This window comes from Hyaena hyaena, unplaced genomic scaffold, assembly GCF_003009895.1.
Source record: "Hyaena hyaena isolate Hyena2069 unplaced genomic scaffold, ASM300989v1 scaffold_146, whole genome shotgun sequence".
NCBI classification, from domain to species: Eukaryota; Metazoa; Chordata; class Mammalia; order Carnivora; family Hyaenidae; genus Hyaena; species Hyaena hyaena.
Window position 1 is genome coordinate 732,877 of NW_024080778.1, and position 19,873 is coordinate 752,749.

The 19,873-nt window shown below is 36.3% G+C and overlaps 1 protein-coding gene across 2 annotated transcripts in view; it reads right to left on the minus strand.

Annotated features, from left to right (window-relative positions):
- Positions 1-19,873, minus strand: part of SEC24B (SEC24 homolog B, COPII coat complex component) — a 102,420-nt gene that overhangs the window by 16,954 nt on the left and 65,593 nt on the right. For both annotated transcript variants that reach the window (XM_039238771.1, XM_039238770.1), the window contains 8 exons: positions 15,041-15,222; positions 11,726-11,828; positions 8,941-9,067; positions 7,901-8,010; positions 5,853-5,965; positions 2,192-2,310; positions 1,553-1,608; positions 1,099-1,305 (listed from right to left, as the gene is read on the minus strand). In XM_039238771.1, the coding sequence (XP_039094702.1) occupies positions 1,099-1,305; positions 1,553-1,608; positions 2,192-2,310; positions 5,853-5,965; positions 7,901-8,010; positions 8,941-9,067; positions 11,726-11,828; positions 15,041-15,222 (1,017 nt within the window). The remainder of the gene's footprint in view (positions 1-1,098; positions 1,306-1,552; positions 1,609-2,191; positions 2,311-5,852; positions 5,966-7,900; positions 8,011-8,940; positions 9,068-11,725; positions 11,829-15,040; positions 15,223-19,873) is intronic.

Here is a 19,873-nt window from a genome sequence, read left to right on the forward strand (position 1 = left end):
TGTTCAGTAGCTAGGAAGTAAGCTATAAATCAACTACTTTCATATTTACTAAAAAATATTTTTTTATTTTTGAAAGTTTATCTTTCTCAGTAATCTTTACCTTCAAAGTGCAGCTTGAACTCATGACCCTGAGATCAAAAGTTGCATGCTCTTCTGACTGAGCCAGCCAGGTGTCTCTAAAAAATATTTTTAAAAGATAATTTTCAGAGTCACCTGGGTGGCTCAGTCGGTTAAACCACCAACTTTGGCTCACGTCATGATCTCAAGGTTCCTGAGTTCAAGCCCCGTGTTGGGATATGCTGACAGCTCAAAGCCCGGAGCCTGTTTCGGATTCTGCATTTCCCTTCTCTCTCTGCCCCTCCCCTGCTTATGCTGTCTCTCTGTCTCAAAAATAAATAACATTAAAAAAAATTAAGACAATTTTCAGGGACTTCAGAAAATGCTCACAATGTACCCCTCAATGAAAAACAGTCAGTTAAAAATATACTGTACATGTATGGTGCCTGATCATGGTTATTTGTAGGTGTTTATATAAACATTATCTTTTTTTAAAAAAGTATTTTATTTTTAAGTAAACTCTACACCCAACGTGGGGCTCAAACTTAAGTCCCCAAGATCAGGAGTCATATGTTCTTCAAGTGAGCCAGCCAAGCACGCCTAAATGCTATTACCTTGATAGTAAAGATTACTGATGGTTTACATTTGTTCTACAATGGTTTGTATTATCTTTATAATTAAAATATTTTAGTATGAGCATGTTAAATTGTAATAGCTCAGATGTAGTATTATCACTTGTGTAACAGAAAAGAGCACCACAGCCAGAAAATCAAGTCACACCTTTACCATTAGTTACTTAACCTTTAGCAAGTTTAATCTATTTTCCTCATCTGTAAAATGAAAGGATTAGAGGAAATTATTTTTAAATTTCTATGACTTGCAAACAAAGTAATATGAAGAACGCAAAATGATAATTAAACTTTCTCACCAGATTTTTACTATCAATGAAGTAAAAAAGTAGAATAACAAACAAATAACTACACAGTCTATGGAGGTACAAAACAGCATCTTAAATATACAGAGAAACCAAATCTAAAATACCTTTGTGCTTGATCTCTGATTAGGATCTTCTCTGGACTGCAGAACTCCTGCACCCAAGGAAGGTAACTGTGTCTGAAATACAGACACACGGCCACCTGTTGGAGACATTAATTTAAAGGCAGCCTGAAGCGCAGGACCAAGGGCACTGTGGGTTTCTCTTGTATTGGTGAACATATTTGGTAATGCATTCAATAAGTCTTTTATAAGCTGGGAAAACAAAGATTAAAAGTTGAATTACTCAGAGGGCAAGGCAGTTTTCTTCTTTAAAACATTCTGGAGTATAATGCATACCACTGTATCTTGGGGGATATAAACCCAAGGGTTAATCAATAAATATGCTACCTACATTGTCTATGCAATATTAATATACTAAGTAAACAAATGTTCAAGATTTTAGTAAACAGTTGAAATAACAGAAATATTTTCATACTTTTAAGAAAAAAGTCAGTCTCACCTCTTTACTTTCATATAGATTCACAAGTAAGCTATCCGGTGTAGGGAGAAAAACATCTAAAGGGAAAACATGTATTTTAATCAACAGATAAATCAAGTCAAAAGAATATCATAAATTTAAAAATCTTAGTTTTTACCAGGCTGTATAAATAATGGGAACCATGATACTGCTTTATTAAATATATATATACTTTATTAAATATATATTATACACATGTGTGTGTACACATGTATAAGTATACACACAGGCACAGAAAACTTAGAATGAAATATGTTCCAGGAAACAAACTATCTATCTCTCTAGAGAGAGACCAGAAGAAAGAGGTAGAGGGAGAAGGACAGAGAAAGAGAGAAAACATGAGCTAGGGAGTGGGGCAGAGGAAGAAAGAAAAAATTTCAACAGGATCCACACTTAGTGCAGAGCCGGATATGGGGCTGGATCTCACAACCCTGGGATCATGACCTGAGCCGAATCAAGAGTTGGACGCTCAGCCAACTGAGCCACCCAGGCACCTCACCAGGAAACTGTTTTTAAACAACATCAAAGTGTGCCAAATTATCCTTACAGCCCCATGACAGGATGTATTATCAAATAAAGTAGCCTCAATTCCAAAATCAGAGACTTCTATTCACTGCTTACCATCTATATCAGACACAATCAACATCTGAGGCTGTGATAATCCTTCTTGTAAATTGTAGAAATGAATAGTGCTATCGAAGGTCATGAATCCTATTCTTGTTCGTGAATCTCCAGGAAGCCTAAGGATAAAAATGATAATTTTAATTTTTTTTTTACATTTATTTATTTTTGAGAGACAGGTAAGCGTGAGCGGGAGAGGGTCAAGGAAAGAAGGAGACGCAGAATCTGAAACAGGCTCCAGGCTCTGAGCAAGCATTTAACACAGAGCCTGACGCAGGGCTCGAACCCACGAACTGTGAGATTATGACCTGAGCCAAAGTCGGACGCTCAACCAACTGAGCCTCTCAGGGGCTCCAAAAATGATAATTTTAAATTCAAAGTGTTTAGTAACATATTAAAAAAATAATGAAATAGTAAACTAAGTCTAAGAATAATTACACGTGCTTTTTCATAGAGAACAGAAAGTTATTCCTCTGTAAATCAACATACATTAGAAAAGAAGAGCAAAGATGAAACATCCCATTTTCAGATGAAACCAACATGTTTAGAGTTAATACTTCAAAAAACTGAACCATGTTCAAATAATAAACCAAAGCTAAAAATGAAATATTTTAAAAATCAAAGATTTCTTCTTAACTTGCCTCTAACACATACTCCTTTAACTAAAAATTTACTCATATTTTCAGTTCCAATACTACAAAGAGTGTATCTAGCTTAAACAGTTTTAAGGGCAGAATGACAAATGAGCACTTTCCATGAAAAGACAATGTAATGTAAATCAGATTTTAATGTAGAAAATTTTAAATAAAAGTCACATTTCAGAACAGCAAGACATTTCATCTATTATCAGTCTTTTAAAAGTTGGGGCATCTGGGTAGGTCAGTCGGTTAAGCCTCTGACTTCAGCTCAGGTCATGGTCTTGCAGTTTGTGAGTTCAAGCCCTGTGTCTAGCTCTGTGCTGACAGTTCAAGCCCTGCGTGTAGCTTTGTGCTGACAGCTCAGAGACTAGAGCCTGCTTTAGATTCTGTGACTCTTTCCCTCTCTGCCCTTCCGCTCACTTTCTGTCTCTCAAAAAATAAATAAATAAATAAAAACATTAAAAGTTTTCCACAAGAACTCAGTATTCAAAAGTCAATGCCATGGCCAAACCATGAGAGACTCTTGAATGCTGACAAAAACTGAGGACTGATGGATGTGGGGGGGAGGGGGTATGGGCATGAAGGAGGGCACTTTGGGGATGAGCACTGAGTGTTATGTAGAAACTAATTTGACAATAAACTATTTGTAAAAAAAATAAAAAAATAAAAAAAATAAATAAAAATAAAATAAAATAAAATAAAATAAAATCTCAAAAAAAAAAAAAAAAAGTCAATGCCATGGCATAAAGAATTACCATTTCTTTGCCTGTCAGGTTCTCCTTTTTGATAAAATGGATGCCTCATCTTACAGAAGTATATTTTTAAGTACCACTAACTATGTTAACTGCTGTTATAATTTATTATTTTAGCAATGCTTTTAAAATATTTTTGAATATCTTAGGATGCCAAAATAGTGTACATCAAAAATAAACATTATTACTATTATGCATGATTGATCAGGCTAGTTAGCTGGTTCACAAACAAGGTCAAAATATATTTCAGAAAACAGAATGCATCAAGTTATGTGGGTGTTTAGCTTATCAATACTGGTCAAGATTTATAACGTTTCTTTTCTTTTTTTTTTTTTTAACTTTTAAAAATGTTTATTTATTTCTGAGAGAGAGAAAGAGAGAGACAGCGTGAGCAGGGGTGAGTCAGAGAGAGAGGGAGACATAGAATCTGAAACAGGCTCCAGGCTCTGAGCTAGCTGTCAGCACAGAGTCCGACATGGGGCTCGAACCCACGAGCCATGAGATCATGACCTGAGCCTAAGCTGGACGCTTAACCGACTGAGCCACCCAGGCGCCCCAAGATTTATGATGTTTCTACAGACGATCCTTTACTCCTCTCAAATTTCTAAGGTCATGGCGTGTTAGGGTTGTTTGTTATCAGTCAGAATGGAGACTCCCCATCTACTCTACCCCAGGCTCCCAATTCAGAGTTGAACTGGAATTGCTCCACATCAAATTCCTCTTTCTCAAAGTTATGTCCATAACCCTTTCCAAAAACAAGTTATCTTTTTTTTTATTTTCCTAATGCTTCTATTTTCTGATTAATCAAATATATACAAATATTTATGTACATATATATGTATGTATGTTTTAACTGATTTTCCATTCCCAATTTTATCCTTTTGGTTTTGCATAGTCTAACTCACAAGTAGTCACTCATTGGACTGGCTCCTATTTCTAGGATTATATCCTCATACTTTTTCAGCAAGCTGACTCTTCAGTTTTAAAACTATTTCTTTGCAGTCTTCCATTGCTACTCACTGCTGAAGCTATACCTGACTTAATAAGCACTTGTGCCTAAAAACAGGGCAAATGCTTCAATCAAGGATAAAAATATGAAAACTTTAAGTTACTAAAAGAAACTAAAAGCAAATCATTTAATGTTTCTGGGTATTTTAATCTACTAGTCATAGGCCCAGATCAGTGATATGCAGACTATGGTAACAAGAGCTAGCACTTAACAGAACAAGGACTCTCAAACTTAAATGGAAGATGGGAGAGAACCTTCTGGAATCACCAAGAGTACTTCTGACAAAGTACTTTTTGTACTTTTTTACATATGTCAAGACCAATGCAGATGGGAGCCACTCTTACTAATAACCCATATCTCCTATGGGTTTTGGGAGTAAAAAAAAGCAATGTACAAACTACTTTGTTTTCCAGAGATTTGGAAGGTTCATTTTTCAAGCTAGTTGAGGGTCTCCTTCATGACCAACTCTAGGCAGGAATTAGAGCCAATATCCTATACTCTATTTCTACTTGCACAATACAGCTCATTTCTCATATGCCAAAATGAAGAGTTCAGTTTCTGGCTTCCTGAAATATTCAGCACAAAATCAATTCCTTCTTTCCCTTTATCTGGTTCATTTTCTCAATAGGGCATTTGAAACTAATATGAAAAACTCCTTGCTCAGGCATAAATTACAGCTACATATCTCTCATCCAGATCCTTGATACCCTGGTCAGTGCTCAGATGTGCCAAGTCCAAGGAACAGTTAGATGAGATCTAAATTCTTTAGCAAGTATTAAACATTTACAATTTTATGATTCAGATACCAAGTCATAAATCATAATAATTGAAGTAGCAGGATCCTTGGTCTGAGATGGACAAGAAGTACTCTTTTTAGTTTTTTTTTTTTAAATTTTTAAAAATTTTTTTATTTATTTCTGAGAGAGAAAGAGAGAGAGAGAGAGAGAGAGAGACAGACAGACAGACAGCATGAGCAGGGGAGGGTCAGAGAAAGAGGGAGACACAGAAGCTGAAACAGGCTCCAGGCTCTGAGCTAGCTGTTAGCACAGAGCCTGTTGCAGGGTCAAACCCACAAACCGAGACATCAAGACCTGAGCCGAAGTGGGTGCTTAACCGAATGAGCCACCCAGGTGCCCCAAGAAGTACTCTTGCAGTGACAGATACATGAAGTCAAACTGTAATAAAAACTAACCCCATAAGTTGCTAATAAACTTATATATATTTGTGTACACACAAACACATGAGTAAAAAAAATTTCTTACTTGTCTAGATTTTCTAACAACGACTGGCACAAAATTGTCAAATATCCAGCTTCCACTGCATTATGAGATACATCTAAAACAAACAGGTAAACTGCAGGTTGAGGAGGACGAAGCTGAAAGGAATAAAAATAGTTTTATTTCTTTAATAGGTACAATTTATTCTTTTTATATCACTATTACTACTGGGTATTTACTGATGATACAATAAAACACACAGATAGGATCAACATTTTGTAAGATCTTGTGTGCTAATGAAAATGACATTCCTTTAACTTATTTTCTTATAAGTTGGTTGTATATTAAGCATAATAAGGCAGTTGTTACACAGTACTGGTTAAAGAGATAGCCTAAACGTTTTTCTTTTATTATCATTATTATTATTATTATAATTTCTAGGAGAGAGAGACACAGCGTGAGCAGGGGAGGGTCAGAGAGAGAGGGAGACACAGACTCTGAAATAGGCTCCAGGCTCTGAGCTGGCAGTCAGCACAGAGCCCGATGCGGGGCTTGAACCCACGAATCGCGAGATCATGACCTAAGTGAAAGCTGGACGCTCAATCGACTAAGCCACCCAGGCACCCCCTAAACGTTTTTCTGATAGAATGTTAACTGAAATATCTTTCAAAGAAAAATTAAGCTTATTTACCATTAATGTGAACGAACCTCTATCTCCCTTCCCTACTCCAAAAACATTGTTTTTTATATTTCTTTTTTAAAACCTTACAACTAATACTACTAGCTGTTGGGTCACGTCATGGTGGCTAAATCACAAGCATTAAGTGCTAAGTGTAAAGAAAGTCTTGGTGATGGTATTTTAAGTATGTTAAGTCATTATCTGGTAGATATAGATACTCAAGTATTTATAGGTTAAATGATATGATGCTGGGATCAGCATTTAATAAACTCCAGAGTGGGTGAATGGAGGAAGCACTGGGGTGGACTGGGGATAGACGAAATATATTTAGCAAAATGTTGCTAACTGTTGAAGCTTGGTGATAGGTAAATAATGGCACACTACACTATTATTTCTTTTTTGAAGTATGCTTGAAAAATTACTGCTATACAAAGTTAAAAGAATATATAAAATCTTTTTTTCTTAATATGCCAACCAAAGATCATATGGCAAAAATTAAAGATTAACTTCTTGCTTCAGTACTTCAGGAGCCAGAACAGAGTTGTGAATATAAGTTGTAAAGAAGGCAAGAAGTTCAGAGTAAAAGGGCCCAAGAGAAAGTTTACTACAGTTAATAGGGAAACAGACGGAACTAGGAATCAACTGGGCAGATGCTAAACTGGACCATAAAAATTACAAAAATAAAGAAAGAGATGGGCCAAACCGCAGGAACTTTATACACATCAGCTGTCTCTGTTCACGTTTCCCCACCAGCAAGCAACACTGTACATTTTTGGAGACAACAAAGATTAGTCATGAGGATACTGAAGAAATGTAGTTACTAATAATACATTTAAAATGAATAGATATGATAAAAGAGGAGGAGCACTTAAGCCAATAATTCATTTTTGTAAACAGAAAAGAAGAATGAGATCTTAAAAAGCTAGTATAATTAAAGAACAAGTAGAATTTTATGATGAACTGGAGAGAGAAAAGTTAAAGTGAGGTCAATATCCATTTATCTTGATATCTGTACTGGGTAAACCAGTAAGATGGGGGTATCTTTAAGAGCCAGAAACCCGCAGCTTTTGGCAAAAACATGAGTTTTTCTGTTTGAAGGTCTTAAATATTAAATGGTGAAAGGATATTCATATTCATTCCATGCCAGTAATCAAATCAAAACGACAACAAATTATAAACATTAGTGCTTATCATAAAACATTACTAATGTTTCTTAGTGACATAACTGCATTCTTTTAGGACATCAAATAACCTTTACAAAAAGTTTTCTATTTGTTAAGTATAAAATTTCAGTATTACTGTAAAAAATTAATATTGGGGACAATTCAAAATTTTGCAAGAATTTACTTCACAGCAAATTATAAATGACCAATACAGTTATATCCCATGACTAATTTTTACACTGAGTAGTTACCATGTAATCTGAAGAAGCAATGAATTCCACAGTTGAATTCTGAACTTCTGGTCGTTTATGAGGCTCTCCATAAGATCGAGTTAGGGGGTTATACATAAATTCTTCAGGAACTAGGTAAGAAATAGAAATCCAGTACAAAGTTAGTAATACATTTTGTAACTAAACACACATGTGCATACCAAGAAATAAACACCTTCATCATCAATATTTATGTCAAGTTTACAATAGTTCTGTGAACATCTCATGGTAAAAATACTCTTTAAAAAAAAATAACAAGATAAGATAAACATAAAATAAACGCTTGAAATCAAGAGAGGAACCAGGACAAAGGTAACCTGATTCTTAAGCTTGTGTCCGATTTATTATATCACATGATAAGGAAAAAAAGAAATCAGACAGAAACACAAATTTGAAAGCAATTATACTAACAGGACCTAAGAAATGACTCAAAGGGATACCAGCACACATGCTCATATGCACGTGTCCATACATACTGGCAAAAATCTATGCTTACTTAAATGGACCAAATGTACAAACTGAAGATAATCTTAACTTGTCAGGATCAAGCACAATTAGTCTACATGACCTTCAATGCTTGTTCTGTGAATATTTTTTACTTGGCCTCACCGTCACTCTGCTCATTCTCAATCATCCCCTGGCCAGCCAAGATGAAGTGGCCCTAGGCTATATTTTCTCCATTAAAAAGTGGCCTGAGGGGTGCCTGGGTGGCCGTGTCGGTTGAGCGTCTGGCTTCGGCTCAGGTCATAATCTCCTGGTTTGTGGGTTCGAGCCCTGTGTCGGGCTCTCTGCTGACAGCTCAGAGCCTGGAGCCTGTTTCAGATTCTGTGTCTCCCTCTCTTTCTGACCCTCCCCTACTCACGCTGTCTCTCTCTCTCTCTCAGGAATAAATAAAACATTAAAAAAAAAAAAAGTGGCCTGAAAGTTTTTGAAGCAATGAGGAAAGAGACCAGATAATGACAAAAATGCCAAAATGTTTAAGATAATATTAAATACACTTATTTTAAGAATCTGAAACTCACCGTCATTAACTCTATAGCACAAATTGCATTTCCATCTACGTTGATCAATGAAGGATACAAAAGGGTTGATATATGTTCGACAAGATCGGCACCTCACAATGGTATTTGATGTTATCACTGGTAATTGCTAGGAAGTAAAATAAAGACGCTGTAGCAGAAAAAGCACCCCAGGGAAAAACGGAACACAGACTGCTCTGCTCCATATACAGAACAGAAACTATAACTGTGTTTTGAAATTGATGGCTTTTAATAAAATCCAGTGATGTGCTGAGCAACACAAGCGCTGTCAAGTTTTTTCACTCTTCACCACAAATGGTGAGATACTACCAAAACAAAGTCAAACCAAATGTAATAAGTTACTGGCTCATTAAGAAAACCCTGGTTGGCCAAAAAAATAATATAACTCAGAGCTCATCAGGTAGACTCAAGAAATATCAGTGAGAAAGAAAAATATACCACATAAATATGTCGTTGTCTTTGCTGTCTGACAGTACCTGGTACTGGACCGTTGGGCACTGCTCACTACACAGCCACAACAGTCCTGACGGGAACCGATGCCACAAAAAACCAAACACAATGTGCTTTAAAAAAAAACAGAACAAAAACATGAGGAGCACCTGGGTGGCTCAGTTGGCTCAGTGTCCAATTTTGGCTCAGGTCATGATCTCATGGCTTGTGAGTCTCAGCCCTGTGCCAGATTCTGTGTGGACAGCTTAGAGCCCGGAGCCTACTTCTGTCTCCCTCACCCTCTGCCTTCCCCCACTTGTGTTCTCTCTCAAAAATAAAAATAAACATTAACAAAAATTTAAAAAAAAATGAATATATTTGTAAGTGCGTGTGACAGTTTTAAATGATGAAAGGCAGAAGTTCTACCTAGTTTTGAATGAGTTATTTTTTTCAGAAGGTGAGAATGTTTTGGTGCTAAACTTAACGAAAAAAGAGACCACCCTGAAATGCTGGTAATTTTAGTGATCTTTTTTAAAAGTGTTGAGGGGGCAAAGATTACTAATTATGATATATAAAAATAAATTTATAATAAATAAAAATAAAGCCTGGGTGGCTCAGTCGGTTAAGTGTCCAACTTTGGCTCAGGTTGCTATCTCATGGTTTGTGAGTTTGAACCCTGCATTGAGCTCTGTGCTGACACTGTGGAGCCTGCATGGGATTCTCTCTTACTCTCTCTGTACATCCCCCACTTGCCCTTACTCTCTCTCTCTCAAAAATAAATAAATAAACTTAAAACAAAAGTCAGCATGAAAAAAATATTTAAAAATAAATTTATAAATATGTTTTGGACTCCTTTAAAACAAGGGAAAAGGAAAGAAAGGGGTTGGGAACTTTAAGAACTTTAGCAAATATGAAAAAACACTAAAAAAAAAATCACATATTATTCAATCTCCCTGAATTAATCCCTGATAACCTTTTAGTATATTTCCTTCTGGCTTCCCCCCCTCCCTGCAATCTACACAAAAATATTTGTATCTTTGTATTTAATTTCTTTAACATATATAGTTTTTATTATACAAGTAATGACATAACACTTAGGAAAAATCAGGAAGCACAATTAACTGAAAATGAGAAAACAAAGAATTACCCAGAATTCTACAGCCCAGAGGAAGTCACTGTTGCCAATTTAGGGTATACACTTCAAGAAAATACCATATATGGCATCTGTGTTTAGAAAAAAAATTCTCACCTATGTATATAGGAAGTTCACGATCTCGGTTTAGAGATAATGTCTGAAATAGTTTAACAGGTGATGAGACAGTATGTACTGAATGAGTAAATTCAAGGTATCTATTGCATATTATGATTATTTTCTATTCACTCTGTTCCTTTCTATACATCCTAGTGCGAAAGTTAGTCCCATAAGGAAGCTTACTGACCTTTATATCCTCAGCATCTGGCACAACAGGGAGTTAAGAAACATTTTTTTTTTTGGATAAATGAGAGCAAAAGAAACTCAGCAGCAATAAGGGTAGAAAACCACAGCAGTAAAAAAATGTGAGGGAGAAATACAACTTACAAAGTATAAATAAAATGTATCTGGATAAACTTTATCTCTGAAGTTTATAGAGTTTTAGTTTAAAGACAACATATTTGCATTAAATCCCAGAAGTATATGTAAAAATCCAGCCAGCTCGGCATTAAACCAATAGGCTGTGGAAATGTAAATAAGAAATGTTTTAATTCAACAGACCTGAAGCATTTGGACTTATTATTACAAAGGTTATTTGTTCCCTACAGTTAGGAATATTATACAGTTTTCCTCCCTAACTGGACCTCACTGTTGGTACAACCTTCATGTTTAATAAAGAGCTCCCAAAGGTTATCTGCAACGGCCTTTCCAATTTCCAAAATTACTCATCTTTCAAAATCCAGCTCAGACCTCATCATGGACAGAAAACCACTGCTACCGCACCCAGAGGGAATCACTTCCCATCCTGTACTCGGCACCTCACAGAATTTGGTTAGTTACAGCTATCAGTTATCCTGCACCATCGTTTATTTGTTTCTCCATCTTTGTACCCTGTTAGATAGAAATTTCTTAGAAGCAAAGTCAATGACTTAGTTATCTCTGTATTTATCAGTGCTTAGTTAGGACCCATCCCAGAGCAGGTACTTAAAAAAATGTTTGCTGAGGTGAATTTGACAAAAATGATTATTTCTAACTTAAAAAAATAAAAGAAGATGAAAAAAAATCTCCTGGAAAATATACAATCAAAACACCTTGCAAACAAACACACATCAGTATCCACAAATGTTTTAAAATATGTCACTTTACCGTCAGGTCCCTGAAGGGATGTAACAGTAATCCTAAAGGAAGCTTAGCTTTATTCAGTAAAGCCTGGGTCTGTGGAATATTTGTCAAAGTACACCGAAATGAACTGCAAAAAACAGAGACAACACGGACTATATTAGCTATCAGAAAAAAATATATACTGAAGTAGACATTTGTAGATAATTAACAACATTCATATAGATGAGAATTATATGGGAATGTTATAAAACCAGAACTAGAAAGATCCATATTACTTTAAGCAGGCATATATGCAATATATGTCAAAAGACCTAAATTAAGGACTCAACATTTTCATGGTGGAAAAATACAACACATTTGGGAAAAAACATTATGACTAGATGTAGAATATGAATAGGAGGGAGTAGAAGACACCAGTGAATAGGTATACCCCTGCATCTTTAATAATGCTATTCCTTGCTTTCCTGCCCATTTTCTACCTGATGAAACTCTTACTATGAGACTCCTCAAAATTATCACTTCTTTTGAAACCACCCTTCCTTCTGGTAACAAGTGAGAAGAAGTGGATGTCTCTCTCTGTGCTCTGAGATCAGTTTATGCTTCTACGGTATTACTCTGCTTTGCTTTACGGTTGTGTACCACTTGAGATCACAGATCATTTCGTCCCGTGTGACCTTAGCACTATTCCTCTCTTAGAGAAAGTGCTTGTAACTTATTAAGTTATGAGTGAAGGTCAGTAGACACAGAATCAATAAAGGAGCAATCAAAGAGATAAGAAGGAAGAAGTAGTAGACACCAGAAAAGGAATTTTAAGAAGAGCAGCTGATAGTATATAGATATCCAGGTATGTACAGACTCCAGGCTGGTCGTGTTCCGTGAACGCAGTAAGGTGGTGCCTGCTTCAGGACTTCTGTGATTAATGTTCACACAGCTTGGCACACTTGATTTGTTTTCACACTTCATTCAGATCTCTACTCAAATGTTAACTCCTTGAGAAAAACCTGTCCCGACTCCTCAATTAAAAACAGCCAACCTCTACTCTTACTATTCCCTACTTCATAGTAATATTCTGACATTGTGTATTATACATGATCCTCAACTTATGACAGTTAATGATTTTTTGACTGTTCATGGTATGTCTTCCCTAATAGGATAAAGGTTGCATGAAATTAGGAACTCTATTTGTTTACTGCTTCATTCCTAGCACCCAGAAACAGTGCCTGGCTCTTAACTTAGAAAGCGTTTAGTAAATATTTATTGAATTATTCCTGTTTTTCAGCTGACGATACTGAAAATTTGAGAAGTTAAGAAATTTGCACAGTCTTAGGGCACCTGGGTGGCTCAGCTAGTTGAGCATCTAAGTTTGGCTCAGGTCATGATCTCAGTTAGTGAGTTTGAGCCCTGCATCAGCTTCACTGCTGTCAATGTGGAGCCCACTTCAGATCCTGTCCCCCTCTCTCTATCCCTCCCCCACTTGCTCCCTCTCTCTCAAAAATGAATAAATATTTTTTAAAACTGTGCAGAATTGGGGCGCCTGGGTGGCTTAGTCGGTTAAGCGTCCGACTTTCGCTTAGGTCATGATCTCGCGGTTCGTGGGTTCGGGCCCCGCGTCGGGCTCTGTGCTGACTTCCAGCTCAGAGCCTGGAGCCTGTTTCAGTTTGTGACTCCCTCTCTCTCTGACCCTCCCCTGCTCATACTGTCTCTCTCTCTCTCTCTCTCTCCTAGAAATAAATAAAACATTAAAAATAAAATAAAATAAAAATGTACAGAATCTTATAGGTATTTATCAGTGGAACCATGGTAAGAACCTGTGTCTGTCCAGTTCTCAAGTCTACACTCCTAATTACTCTGCATTGCTATTTTGATGAGAGAGAGATTTTCACAGAAAACACATAACTGAGTAGAAACACACACACCATCCTCTGGACCTGTGGAATCTCTTCATACATACATAGACCATATTCACCTACTTAGGGGATGCCTAATCTTCTATAACACAAGACCAAAATCCACATACTTATGCCCTGATAGCAACTGATATTCATAGGAATAGGCAGCTGGTTTTTTTTTTTTTTTAATGTTTATTTATTTTTAAGAGAGAGAGACAGAGCATGAATGGGGGAGGAGCAGAGAGAGGAGGAGACATAGAATCCGAAGCAGGCTCCTGGCTCTGAGCTGTCAGCACACAGCCCAGTGTGGGGCTTGAACTCATGAACTGTGAGATCATGACCTGAGCCGAAGCTGGTTGCTGACTAAGTCGCTCAGGCGTCCCAATAGGCAGCTGTTTTTATCCCAGAATCAGTGATTATACATTTTTATGACAATGATCTTGATGCTGCCTTAGGCACTGATGGGGGACTGGTGGCAGTGGGTGGGAGAAGAGGGGGAATCTTCAGAGCAGTTCTATTTTGTTTCCTATATTGGAAATCTCTGTAAGATTTTGGTTGAAAAAAGAGAAGCTTATGGTTTTTTAAAAAGCTAGAACACTATTGCCTTAATAAAGGACAGTACTGGCTGTAAATAAAATCAACACTAATTCTAATGCAAGGGAGAAGACAATGTTTTTCTGTGAATCAGTTTACTTTATGAAAAGGAGAGATTTCAGGAGCAGGAAGATGTTTTCTAAAAAGCATCTGAGTACAGAGAACTATCCTGTTCTTAGGAGAAATAAGTACTGAAAGCAAACAAGAACAGAGAACTCTGAGTTTTGAAGGTACTGTGAGGTGAGTGACAGAGCTCATCAACCCAGAGGATACACCAGGGTTTGGTGGCCACCAGGTGCAAACTGTCAGCTAAACTTCTCCATGCAGTGAGGAAATACTCAATAAAGGAAATCATAAGCCTGGAGATAATGGTCTTTGCATTCTATGCAAAGAAAAGAAAACTCAAGAGATAAACCATTTATATAAACCCGTTCTTAGGATTATAAAGTGAAGTATACATCCTTTTCAAGCAAAGATTGAAGATGAAAGATTCCCCCTTATTTTAAAAGACATCAGAAGTTACTCCTGGTGAAAAGTAAGGAAAAAGAAATGTAAGAAAAATATGGTTAAATTGGGGTTCCTGAAACCTTTCACTCAAGCAGGAAAAAAATTTCCCTCACATTAGGTGACAGGGAATAGGCCTGAATGGAGACAGAGATGGAGGCACAAACAGGACCCAAACTGAATCTTACAGCTAGAACTTCTCTACAGACTAAAAGAAAAGTCCGCATTAACAAAATTTCCAATCAAGGAATTAGTATCCTATCACTTTTACTGGCTCTGAAACTCAAACAATGTTTCTGACAAAGTATATTACTTACTAAAGATCATAAAATAAAATAAAACAAATACTTACTCCGGGCTACAGTTTAATTTTTTGAGGTCTACATTCAAGTTAGGTACAGGAGCCCAAACAGGAGTCATGGGTAAAATATTCCTCTCCTGGGTGAGGTTTACAGGTCTCAGACTTTCTGGTTGTGGAGAACTCTGAAGACTCAGTCCTCCCAGACTGGAGGACAGCTGGTTCACACCAGGATACTGCGGACAACACAATACAAAACAAAAGAGCAATAAAATCAAATTGAATACAATGTATTTTACTATTATAGGATTTTAACATACAGAGTAAGAGAATAAAAATTTAATAAACATTTAAAGAAAAGGTGGGGGATGCCTGGGTGGCTCAGTTGCTTAAGTGTCTCACTCTTGATTTGGGCTCAGGTCATAATCTCACGGTTCATGAGTTTGAGCCCTGTGTCGGGTTCTGCACTGACACCATGGAGCCTGCTTAGCATTCTCTCTCTATCTCTGCCCCTCCTCTGGTCGTGCTTCTCTCTCTCTCTCTCAAAATAAAGAAATAACATTAAAAAATATTAAACCTGGCTTGGTAATAGAATGATTTAGAAGGACAGCTCAATTTAAAGCATTCTTGAAAAAAACCTCAAAACAAAATACTGAATAAATTTCAGTATTAGCACAGTTAAACTTTATAACAACATTTTCAGTAACAATGTTTTTCAACAGCAAGAATTTGGTTTCTGTGAATACAGAAAGGCAAAATGAATATATAAATGCATATGTTTGCAAGGTTTTTCAAAGATCTGTGGTAGGAACCCCTCCCTAAGGAGAAAGAAAAAAAATGAAGAAGAGAGGGGAGAAGACTTCAAGGTCACCTAGATATGAGTCCAGCTGCCTACAACCCCCATGTTCTTGTAAACTGAAACAACTTAATCAGACTGCATGTTTATGTGTGTTACCATATATGGGAGACAAAGAAATAGAAAATGTATAAAAAACCTATGCCATATGAGGTGGGCCGCTCAGTTCTTTTGGGTACAAAACCCAACTGAGCGGTGCCGGCATGAATAAAGTTGCTTCCTGGAAAGAAAAGTCTCGGTGTGACGACTCTCTGAGCAAGAATACTGAAACAGATCAAGTTTTGGAATAATGAGCTGATGTCATAAAAAATGTATAATGCTGTTCAAGGAGTTTTGCTTTTGCTTATTGTTTCTGTGTTACCTTTATTTTATTTTTAGTATTATTATGAATTCATGGCTTTCTATTGACTCAAACTGACTTAGTTATTATTAATTTAGATGTCCAAACTACCCAAATTTTTTGCCAGTGAAAAAAGATAGATTATTTAATACACGATAGTGAACTTAGAGCTATTTCTGGGGGTTGTGGGGGGAGAGGGAATGAGATTTATGGTTTACAGTATGAGCCAAAATAAAACCTTAAATAGATTAAAGATGCAAAATTGAAATCGCCAAAGAACTAAAAAAATTCATAGCTGGAATATTCCTAACCTGAAGGTTGAAAAACTTTTAAAGGACACAAACAAAAGTTAAAACCAAAATCGTAATAGGACTATATAAAATTTAGACATTCCTTCAATGTCAGAAAATACTATTAAAATTAAATACAAATGTCAAGCTGGAGGGGAAAATTACAATATATATTAGACAACAGGTTATTATACTTACTATAGATAGCTTTTACAAACCAGTGGACCTGAATAATTGTGAAAGAACATGAACTGGGATTTCAGTAAAGAAACATAAATGACTAATAGTTATAAAAAATATCTTTGCTTGTAAAAAATAATTCTTGGTGGACTTAGTAATATAGAATGGGCAGTCATACACACTTTTACTGCCTGCTGGATGTCTCCACTTAAATGTCCATCAGGCCCTTTAACTTAACATGGCCAACTCGATTCTCACTCTTGGACCTATTTGTCTCTCTTCACCTTCAAAGTAAAAGCACTACCGTCTACCCAGCTGCTCTGCCAAAAACCCAAGTTACCCTTGCTGTCTTCCTTTCTTTCACCTACCATAACCAATTCATCAATGAGTCAACTTTTATCCATTCACTTTTCATTACCTCTGCTGATACTACCTTAGAACAAAGAATGGTCCTACATTTCTGGCAAAGCTTCCACCTGTCTCCGTTTCCATTTCTGTCTTTTCAAATACTTCCATCCCTAATCTGTTCTTCACACAGTAGCCAAAATGATTCTCTAAATAATGTATCTCAGATATCACTCCTTTACATAAAATCTCCAATGTCTCCCTTTGCACTTGGGATAAAATCCAAGCTTCTGACTATGATCCTTCCCTAGCTCTCTGGTCTGATTCCCATTGCTAACTTCAGAGTTCCAGCCAGACTGAGACTTTAGTCTTGCAACACATCACAGTTGCTCCTGCCTTAAGTCTTTGCATATATGTTTCCTCAGCCTGAAATGCTCTACCCCCAGGTTTTTCCATGCCTCGTTTTTCTTGTCATCCAAATGGTAACTCAACATAATTTCTACACTGAGGGAATTCCTGACCATCTACTCTATATCCCCAATCCTAGCAATTTCTTCAACTTTTCTTACTTGACAGCACTTGTAACTATTTGAGATTATCTCATTAATTTATTGGTTTAGTTATTTACTGTCCCGCTGAACCTGCCCTCCCAACAAATTTCTGAGATCAAGAACTTTGTTTTGTTCACTTAGCTTCGTCTTGTACCCTCAGTGCTTAAAGTAGTGCTATTGCACAGTAGGAACTCAGTAAGTTTTTACTGAATGCATAAATAGAAATCTTAAAATCTTATAAAATTAGGTGCTTTGATTCAGTAATTCCACCTGAAGAAATTTCATCTAATAATGAGACAGATACATTAAGGTGTGTGTGTGTATGTGTATATAAATGTTGATTTTGACAATTATGCCCAACAATGGCAGATTGGTTGATTATAAAACATTATGCAGTTATCAGAGGAAGGATATATAGAAAGGTTTTGTCTTTTGCTATTAAAAGAACAAAAAATTTCTAAAACAATATCACTACTTATCAACTTCTTTTGTTCGTTTAAACAAGCCATTAGATGTCCAGTTTCTTTACTAGCTTTTCCCCCAAAATGCATAGCATTTTGGAAACTTGGAAGGATAGACTCCAAGTGGTACCGTTTACATCTTGATGGTGGGAATATTGCTTGGTATTTATTTTCCTCTTTTTGCTTATTTGCACTTTTCTACAATTGATCATGTTTTTTTGTTTTTTGTTTTTGGCCAGGGAGAGGTTAAAAAAAGTGCTATATACATTATTTATAATAGCCAAGATATGGAAGCAGTCCAAGTGTCCACTGACGCTAAGTGATATAAATCATTCAGAGAAAGACAAATACCGTATGATTTCACTCATATGTGGAATCTAAGAAACAAAGTAAATAAGCAAAGGGGGGAAAATAAGGGAGAAAGGCAAACCAAAAAACAGATTCTTAACTACAGATAACAAACTGATGGTTACTAGGGGGGATGAAGTGGGGAGGATGCATGAAATAGATGATGAGGACTGAGGAGTGTACTTGTGATTAAAACAGAAACTCAAAAAAAGAATAAAAATAAAAAGGCCTTAAAAAAAAGCACTATATAACATTACATCTGGTTTTTCATATAGTCACTAAAATACTTTTCTAATTTTTATGTTCATTTTCAAACATCAACCTTTTTCCATTTCTCAGGGTTGAAAAACAAATTTTAATTTTGTTCTTCTTCAAAGGCCAACTACTGAGGTTTTCCATTTCTTAATAAGGGTCATCTAAATCAATAAATGCAAAAAAAGCCCTTAAAAGTTCAGAAAGCTAGCACTGGCTTATACTAAGTACAACATTTAATGGCGTTTCAATTTCATTATAAAAGGTTGCTTAAGGCTAAAGTTAAGATATTCTTATCCTGATTAGGACTTTAAAAATAAATGGCTTCTTTTAAAATTAGCTTGATAATGTTAATCTTAGATTAAAATATATAATCTTTTTTTAGTATATAGGTAAGAATTTAAATTTATGTCCTAACTGTGCGTTTAAATCATTGTTCACTGGCCCAGAAACACCAGTGTCCAAAAACCTACTTTAAATTCAGATTAAACAAAAGTAAATTGCTGCTTTGTATTCTTCCTTAGATACAAACATCAAATCTGACTTTGGTTTTCTTCTGTGCAAGTCCCTACCAGTTAAAGAGAGAAAAAAAATGCTTAATTCTGAACTGCAAAGATTTGTATTCTCAGAACTAAACCTGGTCTTAGATGATTTCACTTATCTGAGTCTCAACCTCCTCACTTAACTAATGAAAGGAAAAGGGGCGCCTGGGTGGCTCAGTCGGTTAAGTGTCTGACTTTGGCTCAGGTGATGATCTTGAGGTTCGTAGGTTCAATCCCCGTGTTGGGCTCTGTGCTGACAGCTCAGAGCCTGGAGCCTGCTTCAGATTCTGTGTCTCCCTCTCTCTCTGACCCTCCCCGGCTCACGCTGTCTCTCTCTCTCTCTCAGAAATAAATAAAACATTAGAAAAAAAATTTTAAAAATAATGAAAGTAAGGTAATCACTATAAAAAAGTCAAAATTCCAAGTGTTGACAAGGACATACAGTAACTGGAGCTCTCATACACTGCTAATGGGAGGTACAAATTGGAACATTTGCTTTGGAAACTGTTTGGCATTAACTGCTGAATGTATGGACACTCCATGACCCAGCAATTCCACTCCTAGATATACATTTGCGTAAGAGACATGGACAGCACTGTTCATGACAGCCCCGACGTGGAAATTTATCCTGATGCCCAACAACAACAGAATAAACAAACAAGCAAGTATATTCACAAAATAGAGTGCTATACAACAAGGAGAACGAATGAACACTGAGAACA